The following is a 16,119-nucleotide window of genomic DNA, read 5'->3' as shown; positions in this document are numbered from 1 at the left end:
TATTATAGTACTTACTCTAATATTTCTATAAACTATGCACTAATGCGACGATTTAGTCCTACCGCAACATGTATAAGCACAAGTCTTTCTGACGTAAGCATATGAGTGCATCACGCGGAACGTTCTTACTAAATTGAATCGAATATTTCAAGCAAGCAGCGCTAGTTTGTATGACGAATGCTTTGGGGTATAGTACATAAAGTTTAGATTCGAGTTAACTGTTGCCACGCAATAACAATTTTATCAGTGTCGTGTGTACTTTATTTCTGAGTTAATAGTAAGAATAATTAATGAATCTATCAATTTTGTTAATTTTGTGATGATTTATATGACTAAGGCAACTGTGCAATGTAAGATAGTGATTGTTAGAATTCGTATTATGGGTAAATATTGGAATTGTATCTTGGAATTGTAACAATTGTAACAAATATCAATTGTTATGTTATTTTGTTAGTTATTAATTTGTGTAATTTTCAGATGCCTGATGAAGGTCTAATAAATGACCGAAACGTCGCAGAAATAATAATGTAATTTGCTATTATGATCCTATCTAGTCCACATTCCTGATATACATATTATAATTAAGAATTATGGATGATAATGAAAATAATATATGTTCTTACTAAACTATCTGTTAACTAGCTGCAATAACTATGCAAGAAATGTACATTTTTTGTTATCACAGAAAAGATAACAGAGTTGCTTACCTATTAAACTATATAAGTATTTTAATTATTTAGGACGCTAACCTTAAGCTAATTAGATTACGAATTGTGACGAGAAACAATTACTTGAAGGGTTAAGTTACTTTTTCACAGTCGATGATGAGCAGTTACTTTCCATATACCACTCTTTTAAAAGGCTCGCGCAAGAATGCTCTCAAGTATGATAGTTGCTAGCGTCGTTGTCTCACCTAGGGGTCTTGCTGCAGATAATTATAACAGATAATAATTGCCAATTTTGTGCAAACCTTCTACAAGAATTTGACTCTGTTATATCACAGTAAACTATGCATCTTTCACTCTGTACCTTCTCAAGCCATGTGCAAACTTCTTGCGTACAACAATAGGCAAATCATAGACATTTCTTGAGTCGGTTTTTTGTAACACAATCTCGCGCAAGACACATACGTAGAGATCTAGACGCTAGTAACTATAAGTTCTGCACAAGCTTTTGCTCAAGCACATGTTTCTTTGGTTACAAGCAAACTGAACTACTTAAAACTTTAATTATAGAACCTAGTCACTGCAAAAGGTCTCACATCACAATCACAACTGAAGCCTTTGAGACTTGCACTCTGGTTGGTAGTCCTCATCATAAGAATTGGTTTCCGATTGCAGGGGAACCCTGCATTGTACACCGTTCTGCTTCAAGATGCCCATCATCTTATCATCCCTGGCGAATAAGGCAATATGGTACGGCGTCATTAAGTCGTTGTTCATAGCTTCTCTGTTGATGTTAGGCTGCTGACACAGCCATTCTACCAAGGTGTAGTTCTGAGCCCTCACTGCTAAATGCAAAGGTGTATCCCCTCCTTTCAACTCCTTTCCATTGACGTCTGTGCCCCAGAGTATCAGGAGTTTCATCTTTTCTACGGCGTCTTCTTGCTGAGATGCAACAATGTGTACACACTGTTGTCTTTTCCAATTATATTCCACCAAAGTGTACCGGTTCTTGTCGTTGATTAAATCATGCAACAAAATCAATTCTTCGACGCTACCGCTGTGGCAAAGGTAGTGCACCAAGTTATCACCTTCTTCATTCCTGAGTCCGGTAAATACTATGTCGTACGTGATAACGAATTCTTACCAATGTCATAAGTTATCACCTGAACTGTATAATTGTAACATAACACAGTCACAATTATCATTTAATTCTATGTAGAAAAACTTTTATTTTTATTATTCAATTAAATAATTATTTGGTTTCCGAATGAAATACACTTGAATCAACAATATTATAAATAATTAAATGATATTGCTTACTATATGTTTATACAAGTGTTACAATTGTGGCATTTTCACATTTTACAAGTGATATTTTTCACCTTACTTTATGATAAATATCGAATTATAATAAATTAGTAAAAACCTATTTTACATTATTCTCAATATTTCTATTAATGTATCAATACAAACCCTACACCATATTATTAAAAAACAACCACGTTATTAAAAAAGTTGTAAAGAATTACAAAATAGTTTTTACGTGTTTTAACTGTAAATATTTGAATATTGAAACAAGATTAATAGCTTGAATTTTCAACAATCTCATAAATAACAAATCTAAATAAATTACAAGAAAAAACAAAGATTCTCAAACTCACTGTTAGTTATTTGTTATTACAATTATTCCTTGTTAGAATTGTATCATTTTTTCCGTATCAGTGGGCATTGCACGTTTTTTGTTTACATATCGCCGAATATCTTGATAAGTTAACTCGGAGTCAATGCAAGACTTTCACTCGATGTGTCAGACTCGTCGGAAGGATCGTCACACACAGCACCGTTAATCCTTAGAGTTTCCATCATTCCAAGGTCTGCAATTATGTAGGCAACTTGATAGGCAGTATCCCGCAAATAGTTTACAGCTCCTAGGTCTGCACCAGGTGTTTGGCAAATCCACTCGGCCAGCAGATGATTCCTAGTGATCACCGCAATATGCAGCAAGGTGTTTCCCATAACAAGCTCCTTAGCATTGATATCAGCACCCATCATCCAAAGTAACTCGATTTTCGACTTAGCGTTAGCTTGGTCATCCTCAGCTACGGCGTGAGTAACCTGTCTTTCACAGAAGTCATACTGATGCAGGACATCGGTCCACCGCATGGATTCTAGAGCCTCTAAAAGCTCTCTGACCTCGCCTACTCGACAGATATACTGAAAAACGTTGCCTTCGTAGTCAGTCGACTCAATAAAATGTTGGTCATTAGCAGCTCCATTCTTTTCCATAATTTACGACCTAGATCAACACGTCTTGCACTGTCTGAAAGTCGAATATAACTAAATATAAACTTTTATTTATCATTCAGCTTACTGGAATTCACCAATTCCCCGAGACTATTACTTAGCTCGTTTGTATTAATTCCATTACTGCAATATATCCTGTGAGTTTATATCTTTCGTCGGATCTTAACATGCCAACAATTTCTTTGATACGTCGTTAAAAACATTCAGCTGGTAAATTAACTTTTATAACGGCTCATAAATTACTCTGTCAATTGGTAGGCATCACGCCAACACAGCGGTGGCATTATAAAACTTTGGGGGCGAGAGATAAACTCTAACTGACGAAACGATTGAAGCGACGTCTTATTTTATTATAAAACTTACGTAAATAGAAGAGTAAATCGGGAATTTTTTATCTACTTTCATTAAAAACATGTGCTTAAAAAAGATTCTGGAGTAAAAACTTGTACAAACCGCTACACTATAATGAAATACAATCCGAAATGCCAATAGTGTGTACACATTGTTGCATCTCAGCAAGAAGACGCCGTAGAAAAGATGAAACTCCTGATACTCTGGGGCACAGACGTCAATCTAAAGGAGTTGAAAGGAGGGGATACACCTTTGCATTTAGCAGTGAGGGCTCAGAACTACACCTTGGTAGAATGGCTGTGTCAGCAGCCTAACATCAACAGAGAAGCTATAAACAACGACTTAATGACGCTGTACCACATGTTACAAGAAACCGACTCAAGAAATGTCTATGATTTGCCTATTGTTGTACGCAAGAAGTTTGCACATGGCTTAAGAAGGTACAGAGTGAAAGATGCATAGTTTACTGTGATATAACAGAGTCAAATTCTTGTAGAAAGTTTGCACAAAATTGTCAATTATTATCTGTTATAATTATCTGCAGCAAAACCCCTAGGTGAGACAACGACGCCAGCAACTATCATACTTGAGAGCATTCTTGCGCAAGCCTTGTAAACGATTGTTACATGAATTATTAGTAGATGCAAAATATATAAGTGTCTCTAATTACAAATCATACATTGAAAAAAAAATCTACTAACCCTACTCTATCCTACTCGTTAACATTCCAGAGAATGCATCAAGTCTATTATGCAACTATTATCTCGTTACGTTTGAAACATCCAATAATGTGAAGATTACAATGCTATACGTCACAAAATACATATGTATCATCACTTCATTGATAAAATTTTATCTATATAAAATAACTTGGATACATTAGTTTTTCCTACGAATATTCTATCCACACACCGAATGAATCATCAACACGCACAACCTTGAACTGACCTTAGTCAACCAAGTTCAATATAACCATCGCGGTTGTTTTCATATTGTAATATAACGGTGCGCATGTTTATACATTTAATGAAAGACGCAGGCCCCGAGTGATATGATACGTTCATTGGCCTAACGACATTGACAGTGGCGAAGGTCCATTTATTTTGAAGCCGAGCTATACAACATCGGGGCGACAACCTAAATTACGTCTTACATTTTTTCTTTTGTTTATTAAAATGCAAACAAGCAGATTGGGGTGTGACTTAAATGGCCAACTAAGAGCGTTTTCCTTAACGATTCTCGAATGACTAATTAGATGTTGTTGTGACGTCTACTACTAGTAGGTCCGACGACTATTGGACTGCTAACCAGATTCATTTAGGAAATATCCAATAAAGAGCCTCTCATACGTTATTCATTCAAGTTAATATTCTAAATGCTGTCAGTCCAACAAATCAATTATTTATGAAAGTACTTGATGATATAATTGATTCAATGACCTCTTAGACGTTTAACATTTGCATATATGCATGACCTGGAGCTGATATGGAGACTTGCTAGTCCCGAACCGTATTTTAAGCGTTAAGTTTGTCGAGACTAGTCGTTTACTATTTCAATAAAATGGAAGAACAGTTTGCAAATATTGAGTATGTTCTTCTAGCACCGGATATATTAGTGCCCTTATCCTGGCCAATTTATGGTCTAGAAAATTTTGTTGTAAAGCTCCTTAGAAAGATAATTAGTGCCAGTCAACAGGAGAGCCCCATAATAAAGGTGATTGACATTTCAGTTCGGTTGGTGAGGAATCACCCAAATAGGTTTCCCATCGTCTGTGAATTGGTCCCTACTGAGTAAGTAACATCTCGCAAATTTGTTAACAAAAAGTTTAACTTGACAGAATGTAAAACGTTATCTCGATGGCAGACAGGTGATTGGAGCTGATGTTTACGAAATCGTTCCTTCGGATGATGAGAACAACAATTTGATTGAGATTACCAGCGGAAGTGATCCTGGAGCCTTACAACGAAGGACTTTTTGGGGTAGAACTCGAGAAGCGATATGCGTTCTGCGTTCTCAAATTATTAAGTAAGTGGTGTAGTTCATTTAAATTATTTTTGCCTCCTTACGAGATAAATCCTGGTTTTATCTTTTATAATTATTTTGCAATTATAATTATCTCCGTAGAGCGGATAAGAGTAATTTCAATAGAGGACTTGTTTACATCCTATTGCTTTATCAGTTGTTTGGATTATGGTTGTCCTCAGATACTGAACCTATTTATTTTCAATTTATTTGTAAATATATTGTTGATAATGAGACAATTAAAGATCTGATCGTTCTTAAAAACGTTCAGCGACGTTTTTTTTTTTTTTTCTGTTATTCTGCATTAACACACTAAGTACACTGTTTTGAGCCATGCATAGTACGTCAGTGACAAGAGAATCTTTTTGCAGGTTAACTCAACAGGTAGAAAATGGACGTCAAAAGATACATCACCTGCAAGCTAAACCTGTAAGCTTACTGCTGTTTAACGTGTAAATACATTCAAAGATAGTTCAGGTAGAGAGACACCAATTCGATGTTCGACGTCCGCATTTCAATACCTTATCATTTTTTTATGTAAATCTACATCTTTATAAATTCGGACGTCTAAAATTTATTCTTGGACCACTTTTGTATTCACATACATTAAACAAGAATAAAATAAAGTTATTTTCAAACTTTTATTTTTTATTAATCATCTTACTTTTTGGTTATTTAGAAAAAAAAACAAACTACGTCGCAACCAATTTTTCAACCTACTCATACTGTTTCCTTTCAGAATATGATTGGTCTAATCATCGTTATAGTTTGTAAACTAAAAATACTTTTGGTAGCAATAGAACTTATTTTTGATAATTTAAAATCAAAAATTTTTTTGTTTTTCTTAGCAATTCCAAAATATTGATAAATATATTACACAGTCCCAACCAGTATAACGTCGGCGATAAAAATAATCGGCAGCTGCACAAATATACACATTTTGTTTTTATCTTGCCTGGCGCTGCATTGATGTAAAATTGGGATATTTTTTTCAGTTAGTCGGCTTGAGTACTCATTACACGTTGTTTATCTTCATCTCACAGTTATCCATGTGATTTTGCTTGTATATTCAATTGGTGTCGTATATTTAATTGGAGTCGTTTTTTAAGTTTTGAAACGCATAAATACGACTGGATTAAGAAGACAAATCCAGTTTGTAACTTTCCACAATACACAACAGACGCAACGTAACTAAGTGCTAAAAAAACTTAAATTTCTGCGGTAAAATGCATAAATCGGGTAATTTTTTCATACCAGTTATAGAACTTTCAAGTTCGGTCGACGACACCCTCAGAAGTTCACAGTCCCCAAGAAGAAGATCGAACAGAAATTTCGTAGGATTGTTGCCTTGCTTCGATGGAAATAGTTCAGAATTGTTCGAGTCAAGAGATCAAGATAACCCAAACTCGCTTGAGTCGGAAAATAACGAGCTCGATTCGATGTCCACCACAGCTGTACAAGCGTCAGGGTCTACAACACCACTCACGAGAGTTTTCACTCCAAATGATCAAGCGCAAGCATATGGAACCAACGCTCCTGAAGTCCAACACACCAACTTCTACAATTGGTTGATAAGCACCGTTATTCTCGACGATTTGAGCTACAGACAACCTTTCATCGACTCCTCTCAAGATGCGAACCAATTAACAGAAAAGGATTTGTTCCAACACGCTCTCGACCTCTATCACAACGCAGACCGGTTGAAGCCACAAGAGTTGGTGAATCTACCATTTCTACCACGCACCATGGGTACTGGAGAGACATTGATGGATATTCCTTTCTTGGACCCGCTACTGGTGGTACTCAGGTGCATCCACATCAACGACGTCCACTGGATGCTCAACGTGCTTCCATGGAGGGTGGTAGATCGTCCCATCAGAACCGGCCGCAGACTCCTTGCCGTAAGTAGCATCATTGTCACCTGGATCACCCGCCAAATCATCTTCAATCGGATGCTAATCTGTATTTTTTGTTCCAGTGGATCATCGACATTAACAACATTCACGACTTTCTGGAAATGACCAGAGCTCCTTTCACCGTAGTCGTGAAACTGATCCGGTTCTTAGACAGTTATCATGAATCGTTAAATTCTAATGCTTAGTTTTTTTTGTTCGTAAACAAAGCCACGAGATAGTACTGACTTTTCGTTAGAGATTAATTAATCGTTTTATTTGAATAAGAGTGTGTAGCTTAGTTTATAATTTGTCATCAGTCTGAATTAGAAAGATGTATGATTCAGTACAACAATGTAAGTAATCAAACTGACATAACCTCAGAGATAAAAATAAGTGCCAGTAATATAAACACATGCGTTGCTTATCTTGTCGATGGGCGCTGCAGTTGTGATGTATTAAATCGAAAATTTTCTGGGTTTATCAGTTTTAGGGTTTACTGGACATTGTTCAGCTTAATTAAACTTTCAACTATATTGATTATTTGCATAATTAACGACATCCGAGTCGAGTTTAAAATTTAAAGCCACAGTAAATACGTGCAGATTGATACGAAAGGAAATCAGTTTGTAACTTGACACAATAGATAGCAGTCACAACGTGAATAATTGTTTTGATTTATTAAATTTGCGTGGTAAAATGTATAGACAGAGTAATAACGATGTACCTGTAATAAACGTTGCAAGTTCACCCTACGATTCCTCCGAAAGCTTGCAGATGCCGGAAAGAAAATTGAACAGAAGTGTCGTTGAATTGTTGGTTAACTTGAATGAAACTAGACTACAAGGATCTGAACCAGGGGACCAAGACCACTTAAGCTCACTTGAGTTGGAGGATAATGAACCCAATTCGACTTCCACCTCAGCTTCACAAGTGTCAAGGTCTACAACACCACCAGTCAGAATTTCCACCTTTATTGATCGTGTGCAAGCCCAGGTAGTCCATTTCCCTGAACTCCAAGGTCTGGATGACCAACGCAGCAGCTTCCATAATTGGTTGATAAGCACCGTCATTCTGGACGATTTGAGCTACAGAGAACTTTTCATCGACCCCGCTCGAGATGCTAACCAATTAACAGAAGAGGATTTGTTTTACCGCGCTCTCGACCTTTATGAAAACGCATACCTGATGCGGCCCCAACAGTTGGTGGATCTGCCGTTACTCCCGTGCACCATGCGTACTGGAGATACATTGCTGGACATTCCTTTCTTGGATCCTCTACTGATAGTCGTCTGGTGCCTCCACTTAGAGGACGTTCACTGGATGCTCAACGTGCTGCCATGGAGGGTGATAGATCGACCTATCAGGACCGGCCGCAGTATCCTTGCTGTGAGTATTATCATTAGCACCTGAATGACCAGCCAAATCACCCGATCCATATTGTACGCTTGATAACGCGAAATTTATGGACTAGTCTTAACCCTCTAACGCTTATGAGTGTTTCCTCCACTCTTAGTGAAACGCCCCCTTCTACATTTACTTTACACGCTCCCTACTACGGTGCCACGCGGGTCACTTAGAGCCATTTCAGCGTTGAAGGGTTAAGCAACGCATGGTAGCGAAATGTCCATTTAATAATAATAATAATAATTCAGTAGTAAGACTTATTATCTTTTAAAAATTTGAATGAAAGCGTGCACTTTTGAATTTCCAAACTTTTCCTTTTGTTTCAGTGGATAACCCGCATTGCAAACATCCACGAATTCCTGGAAGACACCAGAGCTCCTCTCTCTATAGTCGTCAAGCTGATTCGTTTTTTAGACATTTATAATGAATCATTATAACATCAAGCTTAGTATTGTATTGTTTGTAAATAAAGCCACGTGATTATATTCACCTTCATCAAATATTTTTATTTGAATAAGCCTACGTAGTTGCTAAGTTTATTGTTCATCACTGGTCTAAAATAGAAATACTTATAAGAGTTTAATATTCGATCAATTTGAATACAATGCATCGTCATTTATAATAATCAATTGTGTTGTCCAATTTGTGATTAAAGAAAATTTACAAACCAAATTACAAAAAAATCAATTAGTTTTTTTTATTTTTCGTCATGGCGTATGACCCTGGTGAGCGAGAAGTACAGCAGCTGAAAGCTCTAATCGTGGAATGGTTAGTCGCTTGATTGGAGCGACTCTAGTTTTTGAGCAGACTAGAGTGACTTTCGACTTTCCTTGACAATCAATGATCCTGAGATAAACAACAGCAGCCATTGCTAGCTGAGATGCGTCGGAGAATCCGTGGAGTTGTACCGAATAAAAATTGGATTGCAGATTAATCCATCTTGGTATTCGAAGTTCAGTTAACTTTGAGATATCTTCTCGAAATTTGGCCCATTGATTTACTGTATCAGGGCAAAGTTGATCATCCCAATCAAGCTTCTCAAGCCAAAGTTGCTGGAGTAAAATTTTTGCTTTAATGACCACTGGAGAGATGAGGCCGAGAGGATCGAAGAGTTGAGCTACTTCTGAGAGAATTGATCTCTTGGTTATTACTGCACTTTCTGATATGGAGTTTTGAAACGTAAACTGATCATGAGTTGATGACCAGGAGAGACCCAATACCTTTGATAATGATTCATCAAACGTGTGAAGCGATGACTTGTCCTTGGATTGAGATGTCGATGGAATAATAAACTCTTGTGTGTTGCTTTTCCATTTATTTAGTGGAAGACATGCTGAAGCGCACATGCTGTTAAGCTGTTGAGCTATTGTGTTAAGCTGGTCAATTGAATCAGCTCCACCTGAGATGTCATCAACATAACTGCCATTTAGAATTGAATCAACTGCTAATGGGTAACTTTCCTTTTCATCTTCCACTAATTGGAATAATGTTCTGCAAGCTAAGTATGGTGCTGATCGAGTTCCATACGTAACTGTTTTTAGTTGATATTCTTGGACTTCATTCTGTTGGTTGATCCAGAGAATTCGTTGTAAGTCCCAATCATCCTGATGGACTTGAATCTGTCGAAACATCTTGACTATGTCAGTCATGAACATGAATTTGAAACGTCTGATGAACAGCAATACGTCAAATATATCTCTTTGAGTTTTTGGACCAGCATGCTGAATGTCATTGAGTGATACTTGTGAGGTGGTTTTACATGACCCGTTGAAAACGACTCTGAGCTTTGTAGTAGTGCTTTGTTCTCAGAGAACTCTATGATGAGGTAGGTAGTAGACTTGTTTAGGTTCAGGGGTATCCTTTGGAACTGCTACCATGTGGCCTAATGTTTCATACTCATGCATGAAGTCTATATACCGCTGTTTGAGAAGTCCGTCAGATTCCAGACGCTTGAGAAGTCGTTTCAAACACCGATAAGCGATAGCTCTGGAATCTCCTAACTGTGAGATTTCAGTTGATAGTGGTATTCGCACTACGTAGCGCCCTTCTTGGTTTCGTGAGAGTGTGCTAACGTAATATTCTTCACATTGCGCTTCTGCTAAACTGAGAGATGGCTTTGTTTGATTTGGTACTTCTTCCTGAACCCAGAATCTTCTGAGGGAGTCTTGAAGCTCACCGTTTGGCACTGTATGAAGAGACCTGAGAGGGAGATTTCGTGCTTGAGATGATGCTGGTCCAAGAAAGGCCCATCCAAAGATTGTGTGAATTGCTAATGGCTCATCTGATTGTCCTTTAATTATTGGAGATGGTTCTAGTATTTGATTAAGCGTATCAGCCCCTATGAGGATTTCAACGTGTCCAGGCTTCAGGAAGTCTGGATCTGCTCTTTCTAGCTTGCTCAGATGAGACCAATGCTGGTCTGTGATGGAGACTGTTGGAATCTTAGTAGTGATTTGAGGCAGGATATGTGCTCTGAGATGGACTTGTTTATGTGAGATGCAAGACTCAATGGTTAAGTTCGTTTGACCAAGAGTTTTGCTTGAAGACTGATTACCCACGCCTAGGATTGGTATCACAGCAGCTAGTTGGTTGAGTTTTGCTTCTTTAACTAGCTTGGCTGAGACTAATGTCAATTCTGATCCTGGATCGATGAGGAGACGAGTTGTATGTTTTTTCATGTTAGGAGACACTACTAGTGCTTTGCAAGTAGCCAGGATTACTGCAGTTCTTGTGTTAATTGCTGATAAAGTTATTGCATTTGCCTGAGCAGGCAATTGCTCTGGTTGAGATGACTTGGAGATGTCAATTATCTGAGAGGACTGGTTTGCCTGAGCAGGCAACTGCTCGGGTTGAGATGACTTGATGATAGTAACCTTTTGAGATGACTGCTTGTATTTGGTGATGTTGGTATCAGTTTGAGATGCTCTTGATCTGAGATGTCTTCCTGGCTTGAGATGACTGCGTGGGTTTCGAGATGACGGCTGCCACCGTCATTGTGGAGTTGGCTTGTCTTCTATCTGAGAATGTTGAGACAACGATGTTAGCTTTTCAGAAAAGGCTGCAAGAGATGTTGGCTTTTCCTTGGGTTTTGTAAACAAGCCGTGCAACAATGTATGATGGCGCTCTTGACACAGCTTACAAGTTTGAGTGTTACTGCACTTGTACAAGTTGTGCCTACCTAAGCAGTTGTAACACAACCGCTCAGTCTTGACTAACTGAAGTTTTTCAGCATCGGGTTTCGTTGAGAAGTCTGGACAGACGGCAAGGTAATGATTCTTACCACAGTACTTGCAGGTGTTGTTCAAATCCTGCACCCATGGCTTTGTCTCAGCTTGAGATGACGTTCCAGGTTGGTCTGAAATGACGTGATGAACCTTTGCTGTTTGAGATGACCTAGTGTCTGGTTTTGTCTTCTTTGAAGCGGTCTTAGATTGCTCTTTCTAGAGCTCTAGCAGCACCAGTTAGAAAGTCAGTTAACTGTTCTAAGGATGGATACTCCGTTGCTGACCCAAGGTGCATTTCCAAATCTTCACGAGTCTTGGGGTCTAGATGGTGAGTCATGAGATGTACTATTATTGAATCCCATTGGTCAACTGGAAGTCCGAGGGCTTTCAGTGAGTTGGTTGATTCAGAAACTAAATTGAGAAGTGAATTGAGAGTAGCTGATGACCGAACTCCTGGCGTCTTCAAGCGCAGAAGCTTATCCAGTTGGGCTGCGATGAGAAGTCTCTTTTTTTTATACCTCTTGACAAGCATGTCCCAAGCTACTTGAAAAGAATCGGCGGAGATCTTGATGTTGGAGATGAGACTTGCAGCATTTCCAGAGAGGCTATTTCGGAGATGAACGAACTTCTCTGCATTTGAGATAGCTGTGTTTTCACCAATTAGTGAGACGAATAAATCTGAGAAGGCTCACCAATCTCCGAAGTTACTAGAAAATGGTGGAATCGGAATCTTGGGCAATGATGATGGTCTGACTGCTGTACCTCCGGTTAGACTTACATTGGAAAGACTAGTTCCACTAGGAGGGTTAGCTGCTTCGAGCTCTGAGATTCTTTCTTCCAAGGCAGCTTGGATATTAACAACGCACTGCATAGCAGTTTCGTAGGTGTTGTTCTTGATGTAAGGATCGTCTGATAGGATCTCAACCTTGGACAATATGATCTTTTCGTGCTCAGCTTCAAATTTTTCGCAGTTTGTCTTGAGCATTAGCAATTTTGCCTTGGCCACGTGAATGTTGAAGGTGTGGTGAGCTTCTGCCTGGACTTCCTTCTGAAGAGACATGATGAAGGCATATTTGGACTGCTGCAGAGACAGTCTTGCCTGAAGTGCGGACATTACTGAGGATTTGAATAGCAAAACTTCCCGCAGCACTTAGTGCTCCGCAATGCGCAAAGTAGTGAAACCCAAACTCAAGAAATGCAACGCACACTCAGAGATATGTTTTGAGATGTCACTTGAGATGTCACTGATCACTACCCAAGCTGAAGGAAGATCCGGCTCAAGGGACCACAAAATGTTCAGTACTAATACCGGCACCTTCCTTCAAACTTGGGTAGGTTTTCTTACAATTAAGTGCAATTGTTGGTCTTGAAAAAGACCGTTGTGGTGTAGTATTCTAGAGATGACTTGTAAGTCACACGCTCTTTAATAAGAGCCTCAATTATTTAATGGCCTTGAAAAAGACCGGTGTCGTTAAGACTACGTAGTAGTCTTGACATGACTTATTCTCACTCTCAAAGTGGGAGTGAGGATTAATTAGTTCTAAAAAGAACTGTTTCAATGTTAGCCCTCAAAAGGACTGTTTTGATGATACTCGTCAGTAGTTAGCTTAGCCGAGTTGATCCAAGTTGGCTCGATTGTTGAGTTGCGGATATACAAGCCTTGCACGCTTGGTATCCGAATCACTGCACTGTATAGTAAGCCTTGCTCGCTTACTGTAGACTGTTGGCTTCTTCCTTCTTCCTTCTTCTTCTTCTTCTTCTTCTTGGTTTTGCTCAGTGGTTAGAAGTGGACTGTTGTTGCAGCTCTTCTCGTTGCCTCTTTTAAACAGTCTGGTAATTTGAGGGGGGTTTGGATTAGGTGAATACATTGGCTCGCTAGCTCCGATGGGCTGAGTGGGGGTTTCGAAGGTAGCGGCCCAATTAAAATTTAGAATAATTTCCCACTATTTTACTAGAATAATTTTCTACTAGCTCTCTCGTCATAGTTCGCGCTTTTTTTAGTATCTGATAGTTTGAGGGTTTTTCAACAATAATATTTTATTAAGAATTAATTATTGAAAATAATATATATTGGAAAATTATCGAAATTATTTTATATTGTAAAATTATTTCATAATTATAAATTTAGTAATTTTGGGGATTAAGTCCGTGAATTAATTAAATTAATTTTTATTCCAATTTAATGATTATCGGCGTGGACATTAACTCCAAGAAATCAGTTAATTGAGTCAAAATTGTCACAGTAAAAATTTAGTCAGAATTAGCTAGATAACTTATGTTAATAATTTTGAACGTGATTGTAAAAGTTATATTGTGATTGATTTAATTATCAAAAGTTAATTTAGGGTATTAAGACCTTTTGTTTTAAATAGTTATTGTTATATTGTTAAGACCATGACTATTAGTTACTGAGGAATTTTAATCCAACTAATATTTTAATAGAATTAAAATTCACAATTGGAATTTGAGAATTGTCATAGGTAGTTAGAAATTGATTGTTAATTGAAAATTATCGTTTTATTAAATTACAAATGATTGAATAATTAATTTAGAATATTTAATTAACATCAAGTACCGTCAATTTTATAAAATTATAATTTATAAAATAAAATCATACAAGTGTGGGTTATGTGTGGGAAGATTAGTGTGGGTTATGCGTGTTAGAGAGTGTTAATATACTGTTAAGTTGGTCCTGGTTAGCCGTTAGTTAGGCTAGACGGTCTCTGTCGCACTGCAGTCTTTGCGCAGAGAGACTCGTTGGGCCTGGTTAGCCGTTGTTAGGCTAGACAATCTCTGTCACACTGTTGTCTTTGTGCAGAGAGATTCATTGGTCCTGGTTAGCCGTTAGTTAGGCTATAGTTTATAAGTTTTAATTAATTATAGTGTGAGTGTGTGAGTGAGATTTAGTTAATTTTTATAATCGCTAAAGTTGTTAATTTTTATTGTTAATAAATATTGATCAATCTTGTTAATTAATTATCTATTATTCAACAGCACCTTCCTCCACTCTCTTTACCCTAAGATTAAGATTTCTCAACTCTGGACCGGTACCAGGAACCGTGATTAAAAATCGTGGTGGCGCCCTGATAATTATATTGTTGTTAGGTTTGTTTATCTATTTATAAAATTTATTAGGGGCCAACCTGAGCAGGTAAAACTGTTACAATATATATTGAGACAATGTAAATTGTCCTTTTCTGCTCAGCCTTCAATTGACTGTCTGAAAACCCTCGTTGTGTTGATTTTCTTAACTTTTGGCGGTAGAGTCTTGAAAAAGAGTGGGGATAAACGACCCATGCGACAACACCGAAAATATTGGTCAGACTTCGATCCAACCCCAAACTAGTAATCACGCTAAATTTCTAACTTTCTATACTACTATTTATTAATTACTAATTAAGCAAATTATAACGTTTTATATATTCTAAAAGTTGTTTACTGTTTAATTTAAGTTCTACTATTATAATTAATACTTCAAGCATTTATTGCATTCGAGGAATGTTAAGTAAATGATCAGTGTGTAGAATAAAATAGTTATTTTGTTATAAATCGTATACCATCATTGCTATGAATTTACCTATCTACTAAGATTATTTCACCTACACATTCTTTGAAGGACGTATACTATTAAGGAAGAAGCGGATTTCCGAGAGCTGGTGATCCTAATAAATAAATTTAGAGAATCAATTGACTAAATTCTTATCCGCAAGGTTTTGGTGAATTGATAAATGAATTTTTTATATAGAGAAAAATTCTTTCATCTCAATATATATATATATATATATATATATATATATATATATATATATATATATATATATATATATATATATATATATATATATATATATATATATATATATATATAGGGTGTTTTTTTTGCGACTATTTTTTTTTTTCGCTCCCATCCCGAAATTTTGTTGGAAATACACCCAAAAAAATTCCCTGAAAGTTTGAGCCCTTAATATTAATATTAAGTACTCCTACACAGCGTGTGAAGATTTCCCATTTGAAATATACGAGAACTTTCGTTTTTTTTTTTTTAATTTCTATAGCTCAGTGGCATTTCATAGCATCGCTTTGACCATGGACGGGTTTTTTTCAGAATTGAATGCTCTACAAAAGTGTCCATTGTCGCGAAGTCGTAACTCATACTGGTGGGGTAGTACGGACCGCCAAACCGAATTTTTCATAGAATTCTTGTTTTTTCACTCATTATCTCATAAACAACAAGACATACAGAAAAAATGTAAA

The 16,119-nt window shown here is 37.2% G+C and overlaps 5 protein-coding genes across 7 annotated transcripts; 1 reads left to right on the top strand and 4 right to left on the bottom strand.

Annotated features, from left to right (window-relative positions):
• Positions 1-1,010: 1,010 nt before the first annotated feature.
• Positions 1,011-1,850, bottom strand: LOC141535927 (NF-kappa-B inhibitor cactus-like). The gene is made up of 2 exons (XM_074256093.1): positions 1,829-1,850; positions 1,011-1,780 (listed from the first exon to the last, which is right to left on the bottom strand). The coding sequence occupies exons 1-2, from the start codon at positions 1,848-1,850 to the stop codon at positions 1,269-1,271; spliced, it is 534 nt and encodes a 177-aa protein (XP_074112194.1). The 3' UTR covers positions 1,011-1,268.
• Positions 1,851-2,435: 585 nt separating this feature from the next.
• LOC141535925 (uncharacterized) lies at positions 2,436-3,240 on the bottom strand. The gene has a single exon (XM_074256092.1). It carries the CDS (start codon positions 2,949-2,951, stop codon positions 2,436-2,438), a length of 516 nt encoding a protein of 171 aa, XP_074112193.1. The 5' UTR covers positions 2,952-3,240.
• Positions 3,241-5,734: 2,494 nt separating this feature from the next.
• On the top strand, positions 5,735-9,107 carry LOC141536019 (uncharacterized). 3 transcript variants are annotated; one of them, XR_012480668.1, is made up of 3 exons: positions 5,735-7,243; positions 7,321-8,623; positions 8,968-9,107. XR_012480668.1 is itself a non-coding variant. In XM_074256221.1 (2 exons), exons 1-2 carry the CDS (start codon positions 6,569-6,571, stop codon positions 7,441-7,443), a joined length of 798 nt encoding a protein of 265 aa, XP_074112322.1. In that variant the 5' UTR covers positions 5,735-6,568; the 3' UTR covers positions 7,444-8,643. The 3 variants fall into 3 exon arrangements, 2 of the variants coding, with proteins under 2 accessions (XP_074112322.1, XP_074112321.1); XM_074256221.1 differs by lacking the exon at positions 8,968-9,107 and having other exon boundaries at positions 7,321-8,643; XM_074256220.1 differs by lacking the exon at positions 5,735-7,243 and having other exon boundaries at positions 7,451-8,623.
• Positions 9,108-9,348: 241 nt separating this feature from the next.
• On the bottom strand, positions 9,349-10,272 carry LOC141535923 (uncharacterized). The gene has a single exon (XM_074256088.1). It carries the CDS (start codon positions 10,270-10,272, stop codon positions 9,349-9,351), a length of 924 nt encoding a protein of 307 aa, XP_074112189.1.
• A 174-nt stretch (positions 10,273-10,446) lies between these two features.
• Positions 10,447-11,959, bottom strand: LOC141535921 (uncharacterized). Its single transcript, XM_074256085.1, has 2 exons — positions 11,922-11,959; positions 10,447-11,599 (listed from the first exon to the last, which is right to left on the bottom strand). Exons 1-2 carry the CDS (start codon positions 11,957-11,959, stop codon positions 10,447-10,449), a joined length of 1,191 nt encoding a protein of 396 aa, XP_074112186.1.
• Between the last annotated feature and the right edge of the window lie 4,160 nt (positions 11,960-16,119).

Source organism: Cotesia typhae, unplaced genomic scaffold, assembly GCF_013202065.1.
Source record: "Cotesia typhae breed Kobodo isofemale line unplaced genomic scaffold, CoteBio_Ctyphae scaffold_152, whole genome shotgun sequence".
Taxonomy (NCBI): domain Eukaryota; kingdom Metazoa; phylum Arthropoda; class Insecta; order Hymenoptera; family Braconidae; genus Cotesia; species Cotesia typhae.
Note: the sequence above shows the minus strand (reverse complement) of the source record. Positions and strands in the feature narration are given on the sequence as shown.